At 37.8% G+C, this 26352-nt stretch overlaps 2 protein-coding genes and 1 non-coding gene across 3 annotated transcripts in view; 2 read left to right on the forward strand and 1 right to left on the reverse strand.

Moving 5' to 3' along the window:
• The window catches only part of dpy19l3 (dpy-19 like C-mannosyltransferase 3), an 83411-nt gene extending 74574 nt beyond the window's left edge, over positions 1 to 8837 (reverse strand). Inside the window, exons 1-3 of the mRNA XM_059351692.1 lie at positions 8710 to 8837; positions 8014 to 8140; positions 6004 to 6131 (exon numbers count right to left, since the gene is read on the reverse strand). Coding sequence (XP_059207675.1) covers positions 6004 to 6131; positions 8014 to 8131 — 246 coding nt within the window. The 5' untranslated portion in view covers positions 8132 to 8140; positions 8710 to 8837. The remainder of the gene's footprint in view (positions 1 to 6003; positions 6132 to 8013; positions 8141 to 8709) is intronic.
• Positions 8838 to 10789: 1952 nt separating this feature from the next.
• Positions 10790 to 10883, forward strand: trnai-uau (transfer RNA isoleucine (anticodon UAU)). Its single transcript has 2 exons — positions 10790 to 10827; positions 10848 to 10883. It is a non-coding gene; the product is annotated as a tRNA-Ile (tRNA).
• A 4769-nt stretch (positions 10884 to 15652) lies between these two features.
• Positions 15653 to 16590, forward strand: LOC131982135 (serine/threonine-protein kinase pim-2-like). Its single transcript, XM_059346715.1, has 4 exons — positions 15653 to 15679; positions 15734 to 15908; positions 16041 to 16214; positions 16499 to 16590. Exons 1-4 carry the CDS (start codon positions 15653 to 15655, stop codon positions 16588 to 16590), a joined length of 468 nt encoding a protein of 155 aa, XP_059202698.1.
• Positions 16591 to 26352: the final 9762 nt, after the last annotated feature.

Raw genomic sequence — 26352 nt, forward strand, 5'->3', positions numbered from 1 at the left:
ACCAGCCACCCTGCTCTTTCAGGACTTCATGTGGTTCATTTAACAGGCTCGAAAATCAATCCGCCGCAGCGCATGGAAAAACAATCATCCTATTTGAGGATGAAGTGTTTATGACGTGTTTCTAACAGAGAACGCTGGCTGAGGGATGTGTCTGATTGGCACTTGTGTTAAAGCTACATTTCCTCTTGAGATAAGGAAAAAATTTGCGTGGATTTTTTTCAGCTTTTAAAGGAACACTCCACCGCTTTTTCATATTAAAACATGTTATTCGGGTAAGTAAGACGAGTTGATACAGACCTCTTGCGTCTCAATGCGTGCACTCAATCGCCCTGGCGCGCGGAGCTACTTGGCTAGCACTTAGCTTAGCCCAGTTCATTCATTAGGATCCAAACAGATGGACAGTTAGAAGCGACCAAACTCCTCCACGTTTTCCCTATTTAAATACAGCTACACGAGTAGTTAAACGACCAAGTATGGCGACACAAAATAAAACGTGGCGCTTTTCGAAGCGGATAAAAAGCACTTCGAGCACTTCGACTCGGCGCAGTAATATCATCACTCCTGACGGAAGTGAGAGGGAGCGGAAGTGATGATATTACTGCGCCGAGTCGAAGTGCTCGAAGTGCTTTTTATCCACTTCGAAAAGCGCCACGTTTTATTTTGTGTCGCCATACTTGGTCGTTTAACTACTCGTGTAGCTGTATTTAAATAGGGAAAACGTGGAGGAGTTTGGTCGCTTCTAACTGTCCATCTGTGTGGATCCTAATGAATGAACTGGGCTAAGCTAAGTGCTAGCCAAGTGGCGCCGCGCGCCAGGGCGATTGAGTGCACGCATTGAGACGCAAGAGGTCTGTATCAACTCGTCTTACTTACCCGAATAACATGTTTTAATATGAAAAAACGGTGGAGTGTTCCTTTAAGTGTTAAAACAGGTAGACATTTTCCCTCTGTAAATATCCACATCTGTGATGCGCTTAATGAATTTTACACATGGATGTCAAAGCCTTAGATAACCTCCGTATAAAAGTGTCAGACACATCAATCCATCTCTGCCGCTTCGTAACAAGTGCCTCATAAAAGACATAAAAAGGATCCGTGTGTCTTCAACATTCCCAGATCTTCTTCCTGCTCTGGCACAATCTCAGTGGCAATAAGCTGGTGTTAAACTGTCACCGAGATATACAGCCAGTCAGTTTACAGTCCTCACCAAACCACTAACACGCCATCTACATCTGCATTATGGTGCAACAAGTCATCACAAAATAATTCATCATATATAGTTTTTAACCCTCATCCTACCAACAAACTGTATTTAACATACAGGGACTTCTTTTTTTTTTTCTTTATATATTTTTTATTGGAAATTAGCATTCATAAGCATCAGTACAAGACATAACTTATTCCACAGCTGTTTCCACATTTTTGTTTTTTAAAGGGTACATTAGAACAAAGAACCACAAAAGAAAAATAAATACAAAACAAAACAAAACAAAACAAAAAACATAGTATTATAATAATATATAGGGAGGCAAAAAAGCAGAGAAACAGAAACATTAACAATTATACTAATAATACCAATACATAAATAAACACAGGATGCCAAGTATGCTCATTAAAAAAATAAAAAATAAAAAAAGATTTTAAAAAATACCTTAATAAAATAAATGAAAATTGGATGCATCAGGCTGCCGAGCCTCTCAAGGAATATTTAATTTTTTCTAAAGACAGAAAAGACATTAAATCACTCATCCATGAAGAGGCAGGGGGAGCGTTTGGGCTTTTCCAATGCAATAGAATACGTCTGCGGGCTATGAGCGAGGCAAAAGATATCAGAATATAGATCGTATATAGAATATAGATAATCAGAATTTTCTTTAGTGAGACTAGTTGGAACGGGAGATACCCCAAAGATGGATATCAGTGAGCAGGGTTCTAATCTTGTATTAAGGAATTTGCTAAACAATTCATAAAAACACGACCAGAAATTGGCTAGTTTGGGACAAGAAAAAAACATATGATCATGGTCCGCTGGAGATAAATCACATCGGTCACAAATATCATTTGTGCCTGGAAATAGCCGACTAAGTCAACTTTTGGTGAAACCTTGGTGGAGAACCTTAAATTGCAATAATCATACAGGGACTTCTAACTGCTGAATAAACAACAATCACAGCAAGATGTCATTGCGATTTTTAAAAATAGAGTAATATTTTAGGTAAAGTTTGCATTTGCGTACTGTGTAAAAAAAATAATTAAAAAAATCACATAAGTAATTCTGTGTCTGCTGCATCTGTGTCTCTCTCCTTCACAATGACTGACAGAGTGTTTCTACCCCCCTAATTTTGTGCGATACTTTAATTAGGACCCACAGCAAACCTTTAATTTATCTATTCTGTTTAATCCAGAAGTCTGTTAAAACTGCATAGGCTGCGATTGGGTTCTTTTTAAGCATGAATTAAACAGAAAACAGTGTCATGAAAATTAAATGATGGAATTACACAACTGTGAGATATGATTGAAAAAAAATGGATATGTCCAGGGTCTGCCCGGTAGAATGAGAGTTCACAATCATAGTAAACAGCAAAACTGATTTAACATCATTCTGGTATGAGAGAAAGCCACAAAAATGCCTTCAAAATTCAATAAGTTTGTCCTATTAGAGGCCGATCCGAGATGGCACCCATATAAAGTCTATGAGAACCAATACATCTTCCAAGCCACACAGAAGGTCAATCTGGGTGTCAAAATCTACATTTTCTGGGTCCAGGAATCATTTAAAGCTGTTGAGAATATCACTAGATGATTATTTGATCAAATAGAAATGTTCATCTTCACCCAGACTGGTAGGCAACTTGCTTCAAGTGCTGCAGCAGAGAATCCTGAGCTGAAAATGTTTGGAATCTAATAATTATGTAAATACATGGCCAAAATGAACATATCTATTTGATCATCTAGTGATATTCTCAGTAGCTTTAAATTATTCTTTGACCCAGAAAATGTATATTTTGACACAAAGATTGACCTTCTTAGTGGCTTAGAAGATATACTGGTTCTCATAGATTTTATATGGCTGCCATCTCCGATCTGCAATCTTGATGAAGTGGCTCCTACCAAAAATTGAAACCTATAGTGATAGAGAGCATGTGGAAAAAATTTGGTGCTTTTGTCCGACGTGTCCCCTTTCTTCCCAAATCTGGTCCTAAGCCGCCGGACTATGGTGTTTTATTGTGAATTTATAATTGCAATACATACTATACACTGAGTCCATCTTCAAATTGTGATTCTTGCTGACTTCTACAAGGTAATGCTAAAAAATGCCATCCACTCTTTGCATCGTCAGCGTGTTTCAGGGTATGTTTGCCAATTGTTTGCTAGACATTCTTTACTTAAAAGTGTCTTTTGTTAAATGCACCCAAAAATAGTCAGATTCCCCGGATGTAGACTGTGGGTATAAGCCTGCCATTGGTATCTGGTCCGTCTTATCTAGGCCATAAATAAAACATCAGTGGCCTCCAGCAATAGCAGATTAGAGTCCCTGAATGCAGCACAACATGACCCTAATTTAGAATTTTACAAGATACAGGATCTTTTCTGTACTTACACCCATAGATAGACGCCTGGAATTTAATGGAATGCCTTAATCACAATACCAATTTTTATTTCATATTTGTCAGATTTCTGCACTGTTCACATAACATCTTACTGTCATAATCGCCTTGTCCTCTTGTGGTTTTCACACCACATGACTGGCCAGCAGCAGGGAGTCACACACTACAAGATCTTTCACCAGGAGGAATCCCAAGTGAGTATGTCTGCTCTCCAAACTGCACGTTTTGTCATGAAAACATATGCAAAAAGTGACGTAATACCATGCACAAGACAGGATTTTTTTTGTTCAAGAAATCTGTGGACAGGGCTTAAAGCAAGAAAAGATTTGTGAGTCTGAAAAATTGTCCAGGAGGAACCGTCCACATGTACAATGTACCATAAGAATTTACAGCTGCTTTATGGAGATGGATATTAAATTCCGTTATTAAACGGGCCCCAGGGCTAAATTAATAAAAAGCTGGAGTATTAATGAGCTCCGGCGTTCACGGTTCTTTTATCTGTATTTTTTAACATTTTGGTGTAACATTAATTTATACTGCAGAGCAGCATCTCCCCTGCTTTCCCGATCGAAATGTGCTCGTTACCATAAGTGCAATAACGTCTTTGCAAGCAAAAAAATCCAGTACTTTATCAATACATCTATTACACAAGCACAAACATGCAAAAAAAGACATATTTCAATCTGCTGGGTCAGCAGTTTCTTAACTGTTTACACAAGCACAGCGAGAGAGTGAGAGACCATGTGTGTGTGTGTGTGTGTGTGTGTGTGTGTGTGTGTGTGTGTGTGTGTGTGTGTGTGTGTGTGTGTGTGATGTTGAATATAAAGTTAGATTTAACATTAGAGCTATGAAAAGTGCAGTGTATGTACAGTTTTGGTCATTTGTTGATAAATAAAAGAAAAAAAACGTCTAAAGAGCGAAGCCAAGTTCTGTGTTTTGATGCAAACAGCTGATTAACGTGAAGAATTAGCACCAGTTTTTCTCATTTTAGTGACAAGCCTCTCATACTTTTGCTTGGTCATTCAGCTATCTTGGTGTGTGGTCAGATTATTACTCATAAATCTGAAGAGGCCCAGAAATGTTCAACATCTCTCCTCTGATTAAACTTTTCTACCACCATCACTGGCTAATGGTCTTTACATGGCTCAGATCCAGATATTTTGCTGGAGGTGATGTTGCTCTCTTCGTTACATTAATACATTGAATGCAACCACGTGACAGTTTTATTGGCTGATCTCCAACGGCTGACTCATGCACAGCAACACATAGACATGTTCAAAATGAATTTGGATGGAGAGAATGAAGAGACTTCCAACAACCTTCGATACCTAACTAGTTGTCTAAGAGCACCTCACTGGAACATCACCAGCAGCACATTATTATACAACCATTATCCTGAACCACTTATCCAAAATCTCATCTCAGGGGGCTGGAGCCAATCCCAGCTGACATTGGGCGAGAGGCGTGGTAAACTCTGGACTGACACATAGAGACATTCAACCATGTGTGCCTACAGGCAATTAAGAGTCACCAATTAAACCTAAGTTGCATGGTTTTGGACACTCGGAGAAAGCCAGAGGAGCTGGAGAGAACCCATGAGGAGAACATGCAAAGAGTGCAAATCACTACACCAGCATGTAGCCACCAGCAGCACCAACTAAATGTTCAAGTGAAAACTGAGGCCCCGTTTACACGAGGACGCTCGCGGGTAAAAACGACAAAATATTTTATCGGAAGTGCCTTTCGTTTAGACGGTGACGGCGTTTTGGGGGCTTAAAAACGCAAAAATCTGAAACCACCCTCCAAAGTGGAAAAGTTGAATCCGCTCCTCCGTAGCGTGTCGTCTACACTGACAAGACACAAAACTCTGATCTGATCTGCTCACGTCACGTATGTGTTTACGTCACATACATGCTCCAGTACAGGAAATAAACAAACGTGGGATTATTTCCATGCGTCGGACCTTCAAGCTGCTCTGGCAGCTCTAATAAACTTACAGGAGTCTTTCCACCAAATGTCCAGGATATGTACAGATAGTATTAGTGAACAGAGAAGGATCTGGAATCACCTCCATCACATTCTGGATGCAGCAATTCGTCGGAGGCGAGCCAGACGGCTGTGAACGAGACCTGGGAGATCTAGTGATGGTGGAGAACTTTGCGGAAGGAGTAGCTGATGAAAATGTGTGGCGTGAAAACTTCTGCATGCCCAAAGATGCTCTTATCGCTTTGCACATTGCGTCACCGTATGCAGCAGATTTCCTCCTGAAAACGCTCGTCTAAACGAGGAATAAAAAGTGAAGACGCAACGCCACTTTTGCGTCTTCTGTTCTGACCGTCATCATGTAAATGTAGCCTGACTCAACCTAAAGATGGTAACAGAGAAGGGTCTTTACCTTTATGTTGGAGAACCACAGGTCGTTCTCATGAAGAGTGGCCATGTAGATACAGCAGAGCAGGCCAAGACCAACAGACACAGACCAACCAACTGATGTCCAGATGATTGCCCCCCATGACCAATCACCTGCAGGAACAGGACAATCTCATTAAGTTGCTGCTGCCAAGTGAAACATTTTAAAAGCAAAACCATTATGATAATAACGTGATTTATGTCTTCCTTACTGAGCTTTTGCACGGAAGACACTTTGAGATGTCTCAGCAGGAAAAACAGCTGTAAACAATACAATGAATGCAGCTAAACTCCATTTAGCTGATCCTTGTATTGAGGATGCAGGCTCAGTGTTGAGTTATGCTCAAAGAGGACTAGTTTATATGACATGTTGTCCAACCAGGTCAGAAATTAGAAGAGTTTAAGAGTCAAAAGTTTGCTGATATATGGAGAAGAGAGACACAATATCATTTGAAGGGAAAATCTGTCATTTCTCCACCTCATCTCTATGTACACTGCTGGTCAAAAGTTTTAGAACACCCCAATTTTTTCAGTTTTTTATTGAAATTCAAGCAGTTCAAGTCAAATGAACAGCTTGAAAGGGTACAAAGGTAAGTGGTGAACTGCCAGAGGTAAATAAAAAAAGGTAAGCTTAACCAAAACTGAAAAATAATGTACATTTCAGAATTATACAAGTAGGCCTTTTTCAGGGAACAAGAAATGGGTTAACAACTTAACTCTATGGAGTCTTGGGCTATCTGGTCAATTTTTAAATTCTTTTAATGTCTTTGTAAGTCATTTTGTGTCTTTCTGTGTCTTTTTTTTGTCATTTTGTGTCTTTAGGTGTCTTTTTTGTCATTTTGTGTCTTTTTTTGGTCATTTTGTGTCTTTTTTTAGTCCTTTAGTCCAACATAAAATGTGATTTTGAATCTTTTTTTTTACTTTCAAAACACTATCATGCTCAATAAAGAATTTTAAATGTTGCAAATGTGCATTAATTTCAGAGTACACTGAGACATTAAACTGCATCATTTTCAATTAAATTCTGGAAAAGTTGGTGTGTTCTAAAACTTTTGACCAGTAGTGTACCTAAATCAGGTATATGGTGTGAAAAACGGCTGCAGTTCTTGCTGATGCCTCTGTGACCCCGGGGTGCAGCTGCAAAATCTGTAATTCTTTCAGATCCAAGCTACATAATGAGACGTGACAGCGCCGTAGTAGGGATCAAGGAAGAAACTACAGAGTTTTACTTCAGCTTTGGCCATTTTTGTCATTTTATTTTGCCAATTTAATGGTCTACCTCCAAAAAAGGAACGAGAGCCTCAGACAAGCTGCTACTCAGCTGATTAATGAGCTTAGGCTCCAAAAGCAGGACAACTCTGCTTTCTCTGTCAATGTAGCACAAACTGAGGAATTTATTGCTTCAGTGGACTATAGTTATCATCAGTACTGATTGGACATCCAAATAAAAAGTATTGAATATGGGGATAACGGCACACATTTTCTGACAGTCTCTGCTGGAGGCTATTTGAAGTGTTTCACTTAAACCAAATGTGTAATGGTTGCATTTTGCTAAAGTTGGCTTGGTTTTTGTTTGGTGGATACTAGATAGATAAAGGCTACACAACTAATATAAATGGCAATTCAATGAAATGCAGAAAAGAACCTTTAGTCCTTTATAAAATGCAAACCCAAGTAAAACCTGACTACATATGCATGTGCACAAAAAGATGTAGGAGTGTAGGCTTTGACCAGCAGAGTGAGTTTTTAAAAAGGTGACATTTCATTAAAACCCCAATGAGAACTTCCCCTCCCATTCTGCACCCACAGCAGGTCAAAGGTCAGGGGCCAGATCCAGAACTCTGGCCCCTGGAGCTGCATCTGGCTCAAGGACACTTCACCAGGGGTGGATGACTGCCAACAATGCTCACCCCTCGTTCAAAGGGTGCTTTCTGCAGGCCATACTGCCCAAAAGCTGCGTATAAAAATCAGCTGGGTGGGAGGATGGCTCACTCACCATGCAAGATCCTCTCCTGATGATGATCGGTGCAACAGTTGGACTGTTGGGACTGAAACTCTGCGCCAAAGGGGGGCTCCTTCCCCTTGCTCCCCTTCCTCTGACGCAAGGCTGTCATGTTGAAACACTGCAACCAGACAGTGTGATTACACACACAGATATGATGCACGCATGAGCAGATACCAAGTGAACACACGCATGCACAGCAAACAGCATGTGCACGAGTGCAGCCTGAGTCAAAGCAAACAACGAGCTGCACCACTGTTTGTTTTGTAGCCTTTCATTCAGTGTGATAGATAGATGGGCTGGACGGGCCTGCTTACAGCGGCATTTCCTGCTCACGTCGCAGCCACAATAACGTGAAACACCAGATCCCATCTATCGACACCGACAGAACCAAAAATTACCGGCAAACTCCATTCATCCTACCGTAAAGACAGATGGTAGGCTGCGCAGAAAAGCAAAATGTGCAAGTCCCTAATGGGGATATTAGCAGTAATGCGAATAGTGAGGCACATAAAGTAAGATCAGGCAGGTTTAAAGTACTATTGTGTAGCATACTTCTACAGCATTATTATAATGAGTGTGCATGTTGCAGAAAGGCGCGCTCCCGTTATGGACGCCAGATTTTCTATCCGTCTTGACAGCAACAAAGACGAATACGGTTTGCGCCATCGGAACATTTATAAAGCTCACCCTCCTCTAGAGAAGCGGCTGGAAGGATGTCCGACAGCTCCTCCACCTCCCTCTCTCTCTCTTTTCCTCTCTGACTCTCTATCTTCCTTGCTCTTTCATTTTCCTCTCCTCCTTTTCCCTCCCGTTAGAAATCATCGGTCAGATTCATACCGCACTACCACGGGACAATACCGGAACACAAGAGAGCCATCCTTCAAAATAAAAGCGTAAAAACGTCTGTTTTGTTAAAGACAGGATTAAAGCAGATGAGAGGAACGTCTTTAACCCTCTAGTGCAGTAGTTCTCAACCTTTTTGAGTCGCGACCCCCGATTTAACATGCATGTTGTCCGCGACCCCCACTCACTGATCACAATCTCACACGCACAGTTCAGATCATACAAAAAAGAAACAAAATGACCAAAAAAAGGAAACAAAATGAGCAAAAAGACACAAAATGACCAAAAAAGACACAAAATTACCCAAAAAAGAAACAAAATCACCAAAAAACGACACAAAATGACAAAAAACAGACACAAAATGACTAAAAAAAGACACAAAATTACCAAAGACAGGAAACAAAATGACCAAAAAAGACACAAATTGACCACAAAATGATCAAAAAAAGACACAAAAGGACCAAAAAAGACACAAAATTACCCAAAAAAGAAACAAAATCACCAAAAAGACACAAAATTACCAAAAAAGACACAAAATTACCCAAAAAAGAAACAAAATCACCCAAAAAACGACACAAAATGACTAAAAAAAGACACAAAATCACCAAAGAAAGGAAACTAAATGACCAAAAAAGACACAAATTGACCACAAAATGATCAAAAAAAGACACAAAAGGACCAAAAAAGACACAAATTGACCAAATAACACACAAAATGACCAAAAAAAAGACATTAAGTGACAAAAAAGACAAACACATGAACACTTTAACACAGTGGAGACAGAGCTGACTTCCAAAATGATTTGGCGACCCCCAGAAATCATCTCGCGAACCCAATTGGGGTCCCAACCCCAAGGTTGAGAATAGCTGCTCTATGGTACACATTATGATACCAGTTAGAGAAAAAAATGTTTGGAGTGGGGTTTTTTTTGTCTTAATATAGACTAAATAAACATAATCTGAAGAAATTTTAGATTTATTTTTTTTTCTGTACGTTTTTGGGGTTTGTCTCCCGTAGGTAACTGTGCACAAGTGAAAAAGAGGGGTTTTTTTCTATTTGAAAATTATTTATTTAATAGACGTGTAAAAGATTCAGTAGCTTCAACAGGGTACAATACAAAACATTTTAAATTTAAAAACATCATAAAAGGAACTTTTTTTAAACCGGTTTCTTGTCTGGAGTAGCAATAATTTTTTTTCCAGATGGAAAAGGGTCAGGTAATGACGTTTTAAGTGCTTTTTTGTGGCGTAAAATGGCAAAGCTTTTTCAATATGGCCTCCTGGAGGTCATGTGACAAATTAAAGCATTGCTATTGGTTCCCTAAACTCTTCCTTCTTTTTTAAAGTATCGCATCACTCAAAAACATGCATTGTAGAAATTTGACAGGGCAAAAATGGGTATGTTGCACCATAGAGGGTTAACCCTCTGGAGTCCATCTATTTATCGAAAATACACGTTTTATTTACAGTAATAACTAGGGTTGTCAAAAGTATCGATATTCAAAAAAGTATCGATACTAAAACGTTGTATCCGGATACAATACTAGCTAGGCAAGAATCCTTGGCTTTTCTTTTTTTACTTTTTTACCCTTTGATTTGTCTTTTTTATCTCTAACTCTGTTTTGGATTGAGCTTTTATTACTATTTTATTCTATTTTATTTTATTGTTTTACTGTTTTTAGTATTTTATTGTTTTCATTGTTTTTATTTATACCTATTGGTGTATGATTTATTCTATTTTAATAACTGTACAGTACTTTGGTCAACTGAGGTTGTTTTTAAATGTGCTCTATAAATAAACTTTGACTTGACTTGACTTGACAATACTCATTTTCAAAAGTATCGAGTATCTGAGTATCAAGAGGCTTTTTCCCCCTCTTTTATGTGGTGTGCTATATCCACGACTGCCCCTGCATAAGACAGAAGCTCCAGTGGCGCAATCGGTCAGCGCGCAGTACTTATAAGACAGTAACCTGCAGAGTGATGCCGAGGTTGTGAGTTCGAGCCTCACCTGGAGCAGAGAGGACTATCTTTCCTCTGTGAGCAGGCAAAACACACAGATGCTTAAAAAATGAGCTTGTCTGTTGTGTTTATTATCCGGCAGCTAAAACGCCACCACATTGAATGTAAAACACAATTTCACCTCAGTAACAGCTTGTTACAAACAATTGTGACTGAATTTGTCAGGCCGCCATTGTAAATAAGAATTTGTTCTTAATGACCTGCCTGGTTAACCCTATAAAGCCTGAACCGTGAAATAATTGCCAGAAAATTATATTTTTTTAAAACTTGAGTATTTATTGAACCTGCTGACAAAAATAAATAAATACATTTGCATATATGAATTGTAATTTGTATCATATTTGATACATCAGGTCCTTTTGTGCAATTTGTTGCTCACAGTTTGTTTTTCTTGAACTAACAAAAACATAAAACCTAACATTTTTATCCTATTAAGACTTTCCTTTTAACATTTAATTCAAATAGGCAAGAAAAAAATTATTTATCTGCTGATATGAAGTTTTCACCCAGCAATGAACCTGTATCATTTTTGCTACATCTGGTATTTTTGTGCAATTTGTTGCTCAGCTTGTTTGTTTTTAATCTCCAACACATGTATACATCAGGTTTTTCAGGAAAAAAATATATCAGACTGATGATGTAGAGGTCTCGACAACGTGTGTATCAAATGTGATACACTTGGCTTTATAGGGTTAAATAAAGGTGAATGAAAAATTTCACTGTAAAAGTTGTTGTGTGAGTGTTTGCTTCTTACCCATCTACAGATCACATCAAGGTGACAGTGTGTTTCAAAGGGATGTTTATTATCCAGCAGGTCATCCAACAGGGTCCCCAGCTGCCACACTGCTGTAGCATTGGCCTTGTATTCTCTGACTATGAACTACGAGGCAATTCAGTGGTTAGGGTTTTTGTTTTTCATCTTTTCACTGATGTTGTTTTACTCTGAAAAGCATTCACTTAGCCTCGCTGTCCCACTTTAACCAGTCCACTCAGCCCATCGGTCTCACTAACCGGTCCATAGTCACATCACTGATTTTTGTCACAAACAGCAGGAAGTCATCACACACCTCAGTGAAGCTAAAAGCATCTCATTGAACACAGAATCTACCACCGAAGGATTCATGTGCATATTATTATTTAGCATGTTAGCCAGACCAAGTGTAAGAGCCATTTTGCTTTAATTGTTTATTTGTTTGTTTGTTTGTTTGTTTGCGCCTCCCACCACTGGGTGGAGAAGAGCGCTCATTATGGATTCTGAGGTCATGAGTTAATATAAGGCACCGGTGTAGGACTGATTGTTAATGAGATGCCCGAGAGGCACACAGTTTTTTGACCGCAGAAATGTGATGTGTAAAATGGAAACATAAGTTTATTTGTTTAAGAAATAAGTATATATTTGTTTGGAAACATTATAATAAATTGAGTTAATGGATATACGGAAACTTCATTTGTGCGCGTAAATTACTATAAACAGGATCTCATCATAATAGTGGCATCTTTTTTGAGGAGCAATCGGGTCACTACACCCAGCATGCACCTGTTTGCAAAATAATGATTGTTGCGTTTGATTTAGGACGAAAGCATGGTGGGTACCATGTGGTGCATTAAATGAGTGATGAATTTAGGAACCTAACTTGCATTGCAGCGAAATCCGTGTCAGTTTCACGGAAATTTGAGCGATTCCGTGGCTATTCCACGGATTTTGAGTTAAGCGAAATCCGTGGCTATTTCATGGATTTCTGTGAGACCAGGTTCCTAAATTCATCACTCATTTAATGCACCACATGGTACCCACCATGCTTTCGTCCTAAATCAAACACAACAATCATTATTTTGCAAACAGGTGCATGCTGGGTGTAGTGACCCGATTGCTACTCAAAAAAGATGGCACTATTATGATGAGATCCCGTTTATAGTAATTTACGCGCACAAATGAAATGTCCAGTTTCCATATATCCATCACCTCAATTTATTATAATGTTTCCAAACAAATATATACTTATGTGTGAAATCCGTGGCTATTTCACGGATTTCTGTGAGACCATGTTGGAATTTAGGCACATACAACCTGTAAAATAATGCCACCCATACCCCATAAATATAATATCCTCATAGGGATCATTCATTCCACACCTCTCTCTCAGCCTGGCCCTCGGCCAGTGGATGTACACATTGAGCTTGTATCTTTTCCAGAGTGTCACGAAGTGCAGAGTCAACTCTCTGAAGCTCTGACCTCCTGCAGCTGCAGACAAACCAGCAGCTTCTTTTCTGCTGCTGATTTATCACCTTCATTTTCTTCCTTTCTCACACAGGACATTTCATGTGACTTTCCTTTTTACTCTGTAATGGAAGAGACTTAAAACCTAGCAAAGTACTTGTGACAAAAAGTAATGAAGTACCTTTTTGTTTTTAGGTACTAGAGTAAATGCATTTCTTTATTTTCACCCTTTCCAAGTTTGTATACAACCTACAGTGGCCTTCAGGGAACTGCTTTGGTTATAGTCTTTACACTGTGTTTGGGTCAGATGCTGTACAACAACCCGGTCTATGTCAGCTATTTTTTAGTAATAAATAAATAAAACTCCTATCCACTGTGTGCAACCTTCGCAGCCTCAAACAAGAGACATGATATGTAAGCATCTGGCTGGTGAAGAAAGTATCGAGTATGAAGTGAGGTAAAAACACAGACCAAAACAAACCTGAAAGGAGAAATATTGGACTTATATCTATCAGATAGCTGGAAAAAGCAACATAAAAAATGTTTATGTTGCAGTCATTGATCCAGCCTCCTTGACTCTGTGGTACATGTGCCTGGTAGTTGAATACTAGTGGCAATTTTGTCCGAAAAAATAACAAAATTAAACTTAAAACAAACTTAATCAAAATGCCACTGATGCACCATGGGCGTGTGGTGTACGCAGGCAAAGAAGGTGATGTCCATGCATGAGGCAAGGCAAGGCAAGGCAAGTTTATTTGTATAGCACAATTCAACACAAGGTAATTCAAAGTGCTTTACATACACATTAAAAACAGCAAGACACAATTGAAAACAGTAAAAACAGTCAATTAAAACAGGGAAATAGAAATAAAAATATAAATAGGATAAAATAAGATACAGCAGGATAAAAAAATGAGATAAAATGTATCAAAACAAACAAACATCTAAAATTAATCAAACAATACTCATTGTTAATAATAAACTAAACAGACAACTAAATACTAACAAGTAAACTAACAACTAAATAGCTCCAACACAGAAAAGGATATAATGGTATTCTGGCATTCTTTCTGCTTAGCCACAAATTAAGTGTAAAGCATCTCTTCTGTGAAGAGTAAGATAGTTTGATTATGGTAGTGTACATGGTGACCTTACAAATTATGCAAACACTATCAGTTTGAAACAAAAAGCAGTTGCATCTTTAATTTCCCACCTTGGTGAATGTGTATGTCCACATCTTAAGTGTATCACACAGTTTGTTTTTATGTTTTACTGTTAGGATATTTACCGTAAGGATATTTTCACTTAGGTGACAAAGTTGGCCAGATAACAAGATGATGGTGACGTATTGGGATTGGAGCCTACAAAACTAAGACTATACATGAAATAACGTTAATCATTTAATTGGATAAATACTCAATAATGAAATTTAAAAAAAAACCAACATCCTTTTAAATGTAATATAATAACACATGGTCCTAATTTAAAGACTATATAATTATATGTCAACACACACTGAATATTATAAGCTTCATAAAGATGACATCTATTGTAGCAAAGCATATTTATTGTAATTTATTCAATTATATTGAATTGCATTAGATTGTAGACAGATTTCTATATTTGTTTTCACTGAGCTTGTTGTAATGTGAAAAGGTCTTAGGGCACCTCAGAAACACTAAGCCTATATGTGTATATATATATATATATATATATATATATATATATATATATATATATATATATATATATATATAAACCTGAGAATATATATGGAAACCTGAGTATATTTAATGAAGGTTTAAACCGAAGGTTTTAATATATATTCTCAGATTTTCAATATATATTCTCAGGTTTTGATATATATTCTCAGACTTCAATATATATTTTCAGCTTTTAATATATATTAAGGTATTAAGGTTAACCAAAACTGAAAAATAATGTACATTTCAGAATTATAAAAAAAGGCCTTTTTCAGGGAACAAGAAATGGGTTAACAACTTAAAGCAGTTCTGCAGCAACGGAGGTTGATCAAGCCTTGAAAGTTGCTAAGTTGCTACCAATTCCTACAGGTGTCACAACTTTTCTTGATCACTTACAACCTACAAGTTGCTCCACATTTAAGGGAACTTCTGCAACAGAGTTGGGAAGAACTTTCTGAAGAATATTTGATTTCCATTGAGTGTGTTGAGCTGTTCTATCTGTTAAGGTGCTACTTCCATGAGTCAAAAGTTTAGAATACATTTTCCTTTCTAAACTGATTCTCTGATTTCTTTTTTAACTTCAATTGTTTATTTGTTATATGCATTAATTTCAGAGTACACTGAGACAATAAACTGCATCATTTGCAATAAAATTCTGGAAAAGTTGGGGTGTTCTAAAACTTTTGACCACACTCTTGCCCATAAAGTTGGAATACTTTTGTTTTCAAACACAATCCTCTGCTAAGTGTGGCTTCATTTTCATTGTGATATGTTTTGAAGAGATTGATTAATAAAGTATTATTTACTTCACCGAGCTGTGAGCACCATCTATTTTGCGAGGAAGCATGGTTAAAGTTCTCTTAAGCTCTCCTGTCTGACTGAACAAGTCCACTCCAAGCTCCATTCACTCTGCTTTCTTCTTACAGATAATCCTGAAGCAGATGGTGGATGCAGCCATTCACATGCACACAAATGGAGTCTTTCACAGGGACATAAAGTTACTAAACATACTCATTGAAACTAGATCTGTCCCACGTGCCCGCGTGATCGATTTTGGCTGTGGTTGCCTGGAGAAAAAGGGATATTACAAAGACTACAGTGGTATGATATCAGACTCCTTCCCTTCAAAAAGATGATTGTTTAAACAAAGCTGGCCCCGTGTTCCCTCTATGTCATCCCTGCTCTTTTTCTCTCATGATCCCTGACCATCTCACACTTTGTTGTGTATTTTAGGCACCTTTTCGAAAGCCCCTCCAGAATGGTACACTGTCGGTGAATACCAGGCCAGACCAACAACAGTGTGGCAGCTAGGGGCCCTGTTGTACGACATGCTGGATCATAACAAGTCCTTTAACACAGAGGTCTACATGGAGAACAGAATGGAAATCAGCTCTGATCTGTCCACAGGTAAGACACACACACACACACACACACACACACACACACACACACACATACAAGATAATGCATTTTTGTACCTTTAGTGCAAAAAATAGCTGAAGCTTTGTTTTTTAAAACACTGAACTGAGAAAAAAAGACAGGGCACTTCTACAATTTAGCCAAGTTGCTGTTTGCTTTTACCACCCACTTAAAAAATAAGTCAATAGACAATCATTGAAAATGTCTGTTTTATAATGAATCACTAAGTTGCCACTCCTGATCTCCTGCTCTCTCTCTCTATTGCTCGGCAGGCTGCCAAGATTTCCTGCAGATGTGTCTGGTCAAAGACCCAAAGATGCGTCCCACCTTAGAGCAGCTACAGCTCCATCCCTGGCTCGGATAAGCCATGCCACACCACCTCTTCATCCTGTGTATTAATTTTGATAATAAAGATGAACCTGGAGCTGGTGTACTTAACCCTACAAAGCCAAGTGTATCACATTTGATACACATGTTGTTGAGACCTCTACATCATCAGTCTGATATATTTTTTTCCTGAAAAACCTGATGTATACATGTGTTGGAGATTAAAAACAAACAAACTGAGCAACAAATTGCACAAAAATACCAGATGTAGCAAAAATTATACAGGTTCATTGCTGGGTGAAAACTTCATATCAGCAGATAAATATTTTTTTTCTTGCATATTTGAATTAAATGTTAAAAGGAAAGTCTTAATAGGATAAAAATGTTAGGTTTTATGTTTTTGTTAGTTCAAGAAAAACAAACTGTGAGCAACAAATTGCACAAAAGGACCTGATGTATCAAATATGATACAAATTAGAATTCATATATGCAAATTTATTTATTTATTTTTGTCAGCAGGTTCAATAAATACTCAAGTTTTAAAAAAATATAATTTTCTGGCAATTATTTCACGGTTCAGGCTTTATAGGGTTAAAGTGATCTCCATCCAGTTATTCCACTTAATAGTTTTGGAGATTTCTGTATTTTCAGCGATTGAGTGACAAGCACTTCTGTTCTACAAACTGCTGAGAAACACCCTTATTGTAAATACGCCCTCTGAATGCTCTAGATCTCTAGTTTGTGGTTGTAAAGCAGCTCATTTTATATAGTGAGGTCGAGACTCAAGAAATGCCCTCACTGCAATGAAGTGGCTCCTACTGATGACTAACATCATCCCACATGAAGAGAACTGGACTCATTGAATCCACAAGAGTCTCAGCATTCCAGTGATACCCAGTTTATGTAATTGAAAGCCTGTTTGGGGACCACAGTGTGCAAAAATATTCAAATACAGTAGGCAGAAATGACAAATTTGTACTACATGAAAAAAACTATGTTGTTTTTGCCTTAGACTGCATGTTATCAGCATAAAGTAGGCATGTACACTACCGGTCAAAAGTTTTAGAACACCCCAATTTTTCCAGTTTTTTATTGAAATTCAAGCAGTTCAAGTCAAATGAACAGCTTGAAAGGGTACAAAGGTAAGTGGTGAACTGCCAGAGGCAAATAAAAAAAGGTAAGCTTAACCAAAACTGAAAAATAATGTACATTTCAGAATTATACAAGTAGGCCTTTTTCAGGGAACAAGAAATGGGTTAACAACTTAACTCTATGGAGTCTTGGGCTATTTTGTCCATTTTTGAATTATTTTCATGTCTTTGTAAGTCATTTTGTGTCTTTTTTTGGTCATTTTGTGTCATTTTTAGTCATTTTGTGTCTTTTGGTGGGTTTTTTTGGTCATTTTGTGTCTTTTTTTGGTAATTTTGTGTCTTTTTTTAGTCCTTTAGTCCAACATAAAATGTGATTTTGAATCTTTTTTTTACTTTCAAAACACTATCATGCTCAATAAAGAATTTTAAATGTTGCAAATGTGCATTAATTTCAGAGTACACTGAGACATTAAACTGCATCATTTTCAATTAAATTCTGGAAAAGTTGGTGTGTTCTAAAACTTTTGACCAGTAGTGTATGTAAAGAGGAACACAGAGAGCCTATGATGTCAGAGGTCACATGACCACTTTGAAAATGGCCAAAATAGACTAAAAATAATTGTTAGATTCCTTAGATCTTGTAGTTTCATATGAAATCACAATCTTCAGTATACTCCTAAAAATGAGCCTGCTACGCCCTCAGGAAAAAAAATGCTGCCGGAATGAGAACAGTAGAGCTTCTTCACACCGCTGTAATAACCATTACAGAAACGTAAAAAAAATAGTAGTTTGGTGCTGTTAATTTAGGACAGCTGTGGCACAAACCAGTGGTCTAATAAATTTCTTAAGCACTGTATATGTTTTTATTCTTACCTCTACTGTTATTTTTTTCCGGCAGAGTTTAGCTTTTATATGTCCAGGTTGAGATATGCATCAGTAATATTTCTGGCTTCACCCCAGAATAAAAGAGGTGAATGGACTGAGCCAAGCAATGAAAACTTAATTTTTAACAATTCAACAGCAATGTCGGTTTCCAGAAAGTGTCTTGGTTACTCAGAGTAATTCTCAGACCTGGCAGTGGAGCATTTTCATTGGAATTACTGTACTTTGTACCAAAGAAATGTCCCCATGGAAACTGCTGACATTGTATCCTATAAATCTGCCTTTTTCTCTTTTACTTCTACACATAAACACAACTCTTACCACGACACAAAGAAACCAAAGACACCTACCTTGTTGAGAACCCGGCAGCAAACAGGTCAAGTGGGAGAATACCCGGAGCATTGAGACGGAAAGAAGAGTGTGTATGTGAAGGGGCTGACATCAAAGATTATAAAAGAGATTTAAGAAAATAAATTGGCTTGACTCTCGTTTGAAAGAAGGATTATTGGAGAAGAAAACAGATAGTTTAATGGCCTTGCTCTTTGACTCTGGCCCCTTTAGTCCTTGCATCATTTCCTTGTGGGCACACTTAGACAGTCCAAATTTGTCCTTTCTTCCCTCCTCCTTTCATTGCTACAAGTCTTGTCATCCGAGGCAAGGAAGTGAGACTGCAGGAAGATGGTCCATTAAAGATAACCCTCGTCTCTCCCAGTGTGCCCAATCGGCCTCCCGTTAGCCAGTGTGAGATGAAAAATCCTCCTTTTTCACTGACTGTGACACAAAACAACGTTCATAGAGCAAGGGAATCTCTGACTTTACCATTAAACAAGTCAGAGAGCGGACCATTGTTCCTTAAACTGATTCTGGAGGATCTTCAACTAGTTTTTTACCCTCTGTTCTTTCTTTGCCTCATTCCTTTCTTTTACTTTTTTCTATTTTTATTTTTTTTGCCTTGATCTTCACTTTCATGGTGGGCCCTTAAAAGGTTTAGGCAGAAAACTTGATCCTGTAAAGAAATGAATAGACTGCAATGATTTTTTTCCTGCTTGTGCAGTCAGGGTTGCATGTAAAAGCCAAAGGGATTACAGAAACAGAAACAGACATTTTTTTCTTTCAAAATGAGAGGATGCGTATGTCGGTGTGTGTGAATTAAGGTAGGTAGTAGTTTGGCTTGTTGTTGCACTGCCAAACCTTGAGTTATTATATTCTATAGTTAATGATAAAGCATTGCATGAATACAAAGACATGTCTTTGCTGTGAATACAGGCAGGGAAGTATAAACAAACTGATTTCTAACGAGTTCAAATTGTCTGCAGTGCTTTTGCAAGAAGGCTTACACAAAGGACCGCTGATGTTCTTTATCTGGGTTTCCTTTATATGATATTTTCATTTTTCATTACAAACAAATATATAATTATTCTTTCTCTCTTTCTTCTTCTCAGTGATTTAACCGCAGCAGGCCAGGGATGAAGTCTGTATAGATAGATAGCTAGATAGATAGATAGATAGATAGATTACTTTATTCATCCCCGAAGGGAAATTCGGTTGTCACAGCAGTCCAGTATTCAAGTACAATAATGGGGCATGGGGCAACTTGGTGACAAGCCTTCAGTTGACCATCCTGCCACTGAGCTGCATGTCTGTATGCTCTGTTGTCTTGCCCAGGGTCTCACAAGTCATCTAAGGCCAGGCTTTCATGTCTGAGCTGCTAGAGTGCCCTCCTCCAGCCGTAGTGTTCCTTAAGAGCTGTCCTGCTGATATAGTTTCCGGTCTCTTTTCTGTCGGCAGCAATTCTTTTCAATTTCTGTTGGCAACTCCCCACAGCTTTGACATGTGCCCTACCACAGCTGTGTCTTGGTCTTGGCAGCAGTAGGACCTGGTGGATTCCTGAAGGATAAGATGTTAAACATTATACAGTAGTGTTCAATATAATAGCAGTCCAATTGCTGTATGTAGCAGACATGTGGCTTCCTTCTGAAGGAAGTCCTTTGGGTCTGCACTCGACATTTGAGCTAATGAAGCCTGCAAAGGAAATTACACAGGATAGGTTTTTCAGTCCAGAAATGAACATGTTCTACTTGTTGACCTAAAGAAATTAAATAAACTCAAGTGTCAGTTCAAGTGTGTTCATTTTTACACAACTCAATACAAACCACATATTTATTTTCCAAACACTTCCAGTGAGTAGTTTTGATTTATTTTTGACATTGGAATTTGTTAAATAATTAAAGTGTTCAGCAGGTGCGAAGTCAGCAATGATGTACCAGACCACTGTGGTGTAGAGGGAGAAGAGTCGGATTTACCTGTCTACCTATCTGTCTCCCAAAAGAGGTTTTCTGGGCAAATCCAACCGGTAGAATACCAAGAAAAGAACTCGAAAGACTATATCTTTTCTCTGGCTAAGGCAGGTGTTGGCATCCTTTACTAACAAAAGAGCCATTGCTGGACAAAAAAGACAAATAAAAAATTGTCAGAATGCAGTGAGGACCCAAGTGCAAATGAGAGGCTGGACACTGAAGAAATATCTCAGGAGATTTGGAATCAAAGCACACAAAAGTGGACTGGAAGTGGCTTTTGTAAGCTATTATGCACGTTTAAGTTGTTAAAACAAGTTGTAGTTAAGCTGTTAAATGCAGTATATAGGCTACATATTTTTACAATTGAAGAATGCCAATTACTTTGGGCCTACAACAATGATAAATGAAAATTAAAATATAAGGAAATAACCATTTAATTTCGTATAATTTTTAGTCACAGCCACAGGGAGCCACTGCAGACGGCCTGATGAGCCACATGTTCCCTCCCTCTGGGCTCGGGGAACATCTTGGGGTTCTCCAGGAGGAACTGGAGCCTTTAGCTCAGGAGGGGATGTCTGCTGGAAAACATTGCTTAGCCCCGGTATAAGGAAATGGAAATGGATGGAAAAAGGTATTGGCGGCATGTATGTGGCACAAATATCTCCTTTCTTTTTGTAAAGGGTAGTCCAGTGTATCCAATGCTAAAGTAAATAAGCAAGGATCCACTGAAGCATCTTTCCTTACCATTTAGAGCAGGGATTCCCAAAGTGTGGTGCGGGGACCCCTGGGGGTGCGCGAGCTGCCGCTAGGGGGTGCGCGAGATGAAAAATGTTATGGCGGTCTGATAATTACACAATTACATTTTTTTCCCCCACACAATAAAGAAGTGTAAATAAACATTTCCTTTGTAAAATGTCAAATCAAAAACTGTAATATTAATTAATAAATAAATGCAGGATATTCAAAATGCACTTCATCTTAAAATGAAGCGTAGAAGAAGTTATCTTCTTCCATGTTTCCAGCCTGTGTTATGATGACGGGTTGTTTAGCTCCACGCTCATTTAAACTTGCTGCAATTTTTGTTCAACGCGGCTCAAAATATTATAACATTTTAACCAAATGATCTGCTTTCTGCCTCTGATCCTGAGCCTGTCATCATCCTCTTTGCTCTTAAAAGTGGAAGCTTGCACATAACTTTGTTGCATTATATTGAAACTGTGTTCAGGTTAATTCAAATGCGAGACCGCATTGTTGTGATGGTGATTATTTTATTATATGTGTGTTCTCATTTGAGCATGATTAAACATGCCGCCTTTAACATGGCTATAAAAAAGCTTATTGCATTTTGTTTTTTTGAAGGTGTGGGGGATTGGGGGTGCGTCAACACGGTTGGGACATAGAAGGGGGTGCGCGGCTAAAAAAGTTTGGGAACCGCTGACTTAGAGGATTGGACCAGCTCCTATTATGGCTGCCACTTACAGTCGATACTTCTAGGTCATTTTACTCTGTTAGGAACATTGCAAAGTATAAATAAATCAGAATTGGACAGCAGTCTTCGTGCTCCAGCCATTCCTCATCACCTGACCTTCCCCGCCTACCTGCACACCTGTTCCCATTCCCCATCAGCCCAGCAGTGATAGATACTGGCCCACTTTCACTCACTCCCTGCCTCCCATTCATCCATATTGTATATTGTGCTTCTGCACATATTTTCTCCGCCTGCCTGAGTTTTGCCTTTTCTGCATGCCTTTTGCACACCTGCTCACTAGGATAAGTTTATGTTGAATCACCTGCCTGCTTGTTTTCAACATCCGAGTAAGCTTTGGGCTCAAACCTGTTTTTACTAAGCCTTTCTATTACTTTTACTGCAACTACCTCAGTTCTTCAGACATCGTCTTTCATTATCTCATTAGTCTAATTGCACAAGGCCTTAAATCTCCTCTCATATTTAAGACCTGGGACATAAAATCATAGATATTGCTTTCTTTCAAGAAACCCACCTCACAGATTTAAAAATGAACAATCTGTTATTATTATTATTATTATTATTATTATTATTATTATTATTATTATTATTGTCTGTTGAATTATCTCATCATCCTGTGCCCCAAATAAGTCTACAGGAGAACTTATAATTAAAAAGATGAAATTAAATGTTAAGGTAGGTGTGGTGGGAGGTCGTCTGAGTATATTAAGTCATTCTTACGTCATTGATCGTCTGGTGATTATTAAATTCTACCATCAAGGGCTTCACTTTCTTCTCCTGCCCCCTTATCATATTCCAGAATTGAGTTCTTCTTCATTTCCTGTTTAATTGTTAAATATGTCACCAACTCACAAAACTCCTACTTTTACAAAATATATATTCAATATACACTGGGTGACATATTTCTCTCTCTCTCTCTCTCTCTCTACACACACACTTAAAAAAATAAAAACTTAGTCTGACTTGAGTTTCTGTAATCTAAACCTAATAAATGAAAGCTGACAATGTGTCCAAGGGATTCAATTAAATGTTAACCTTGCAAACAGCCTTGCAGTACAGTGTAATAAAAAATTTTCAGACAACTTTAACTTTTTTTTTGAGGTAAAACGAAACGGCCTTGTCGGAAGACAAAATGTAACCTCACTCTTGAATTATGTCGTTCAAAGAAAAAGCAAGGTGATGCATGTTTACCCTCTCATACTGTACTTATATAAGACAGTTTTATAACTATTATTCAGTGTGCAGGTCTGGCACACGTTACTCACCTCATGCTTTTTGTCCGTTTCAACTGCTTTCAGCATTTACACATTAACTAAGAAATCCACTGATTTCCTTTCCACTGATTTTTCTTTAACATATAGCCGACTAACTTCAGTACACTGAAACTCACCCAAAAAAGCTGACATTTTCTTTCAGTTCATTCACTTAACCTGGCACAAATTTATTTTACTTCAATTGAAAACTCCATCTTAATTCATAAATTACACTTTGTCATTTCAAATCCTTTCAGTTATTTACTCAGCACTAGTATTGAAGTTCATCATTCAACTTTAGTACACTTACATCTGACCTCTTAACCTCCATTTCAACTTCACCACAGAGCACTGAATGTCAAAATAATCTGCTTCTTTTCACACAGCATCAGACCTACAGTTATATGTGAAACATTTCCTTTAACCAGAGGCTTCTGGTTCCTTCCTTTGCTTAACCCTTTATCAGGCAAAGAACTATATTTGGTAACTTCAGGTAATATTTTGAGGAAAAAAGTTGCAAATTAGCTAGATTAAAGTGGCAAATCTACAAGAAAAAAAGTTGCAGATTTAAGAGATTTAAAGTAGCAAATCTGTGAGAAAAAAGTCGCAGAATTACGAGAAAAAAGTGGGAAAAAGGCAACTTTTTTCTCCCAGATTCACCACACAAATCTCATAAATCTATGCTTTTTTTCTCGGAGATTTGCCACTTTAATCTAGTAAACTTTTTTCTCAAAATATTATTTTCATGTTTTTTTTTACACATTCTGGCTGTATGTAATATCCTCCAATATTCTCTAGGGTTGAAATTTGGAATTTGCAAGTATTTCAATGAGTGTCCTATTAAGGGTTAACAATATGCCACAGCAACATTAATTCAGAACCTTCTTTCATTGGACAACAACCAATAGTAAATGCAGTACCCTACTAATGGGTAAGATCATCAATATAACACATAACACATTAGTCCAAACATCTAATCTACCATCTACTCTCCACCACGTTCCCTCAGAGCTGGATGGCAGTTAGCATCTGTTAGCAGCCGTTTTCACAACCCCTAATTTTAGTAATTTCAGATTATTTTGCAGTGGATAAATCCAAGCAGGTACCCCTGGATAGTTTTCGAGACTGGCTTTTATCAGGGAAGAAATATACTTTTGCTGGTGAAAAGAACCCAAGCAGACCCTGATTTGAGCGAGAGTGGAAGGACAGATATTGAGGAGATTACAGTTGTCTGGGAAACAGACTGCAGCTTTATTATACCCAGCTTGAACCATTTAGGTGCAGCAGCTATGCTACAATCATATTATGTTTATCATCTTGCGTCCCAGAATAGTTTCTAGTTAGTTAAAATATTGTGTCTTTTTCAGTTTGCCAGTATTGAGTAATGTGTGACAGAGTAGAATAAAATGTCCTGAGCTGAACGCTGGTTGTCTCGTTTGTTTGATGTGTGGTGCTGTCCATGGTGCTGATCCTGCAACTGCTGATTTAGTGACTCTGTTTTGCACAAAAACACTGACTTGCATTGACCTGTTTGTGCATCAATTGCCGTGAGGTGGTATGAGAGTACACACAAATGCATATTAACCTGCACATGCAGTCAGTGAGCTGTGACTGAGGCGGTGCTTAGTCTGTTCTGAAGCACGACAACCAAGGCTGCTGGGTTACAAACGTTCTTGAGTTTCAATTAAACAGCACACTTAAATGTGTTTCTGAAAACTTTTGAGGTATATATAGGCTACATATTTTTACAATTGAAGAATACCAATTACTTTGGGCCTGCAAGAATGATAAATGAAAATTAAAATACAAGGAAATAACCATTTCATTTCGTATAACTTTTAGTCACAGTCACAGGGAGCCACTGCAGACGGCCTGATGACGATTTAGTGACTCTGTTTTGCACAAAAAAACTGACTTGCATTGACCCGTTTGTGTGTCAATTGCCGTGAGGTGGGATGAGAATACAGGCGGTGCTTCGTCTGTTCTGAAGCACGACAACCAAGGCTGCTGGGTTACAAACGTTCTTGAGTTTCAATTGAACAGTACACAGTTTTTTATTGAAATTCAAGCAGTTCAAGTCAAATGAACAGCTAGATAATGTACATTTCAGAATTATACAAGTAGGCCTTTTTCAGGGAACAAGAAATGGGTTAACAACTTAACTCTATGGAGTCTTGGGCTATTTTGTCCATTTTTAAATTCTTTTCATGTCTTTGTACGTCATTTTGTGTCTTTTTTTTGTCATTTTGTGTCTTTAGGTGTCTTTTTGGTCATTTTGTGTCTTTTTCATTTTTTTTTCTCTTTCATTTATTAACCCTCCTGTTATGTTTGTTTCTCATGAACAGTAATGATGTTCATGGGCCAATTTGAGCAGGGAAATGTTTAATTATCCAAAAGTGTCAGAAACCAAAAAAAATCCCAATAAATATGGTTTATATTTCATTATTAACTCCATTACTAACCATTTCAATCAATATTTAGTGTGTTTTAAAATGCATGTTAAAACTTTTTTTAATGTACACTGGAAAGACCTACATATAAAATATAATGGTTTTACATGACTTTATTTACTATTTTTATTATTTTTTTTTTTTTATGAAAAAAATACTTTTAACTATTTTTTAAAAATTATTTTTAAATTTTGAAATGGGTCAATTTGACCCGCAACATAACAGGAGGGTTAAATAATTTAAAAAGAATTAGATTCTGATTTTTCTTAAATGTATAGCAACTCATTTTCACTGCAGCTTGTAAACTTTAAGAGGCACAAACATGATCAGAGACAAAAAG

Source organism: Centropristis striata, chromosome 2, assembly GCF_030273125.1.
Source record: "Centropristis striata isolate RG_2023a ecotype Rhode Island chromosome 2, C.striata_1.0, whole genome shotgun sequence".
Taxonomy (NCBI): Eukaryota; Metazoa; Chordata; class Actinopteri; order Perciformes; family Serranidae; genus Centropristis; species Centropristis striata.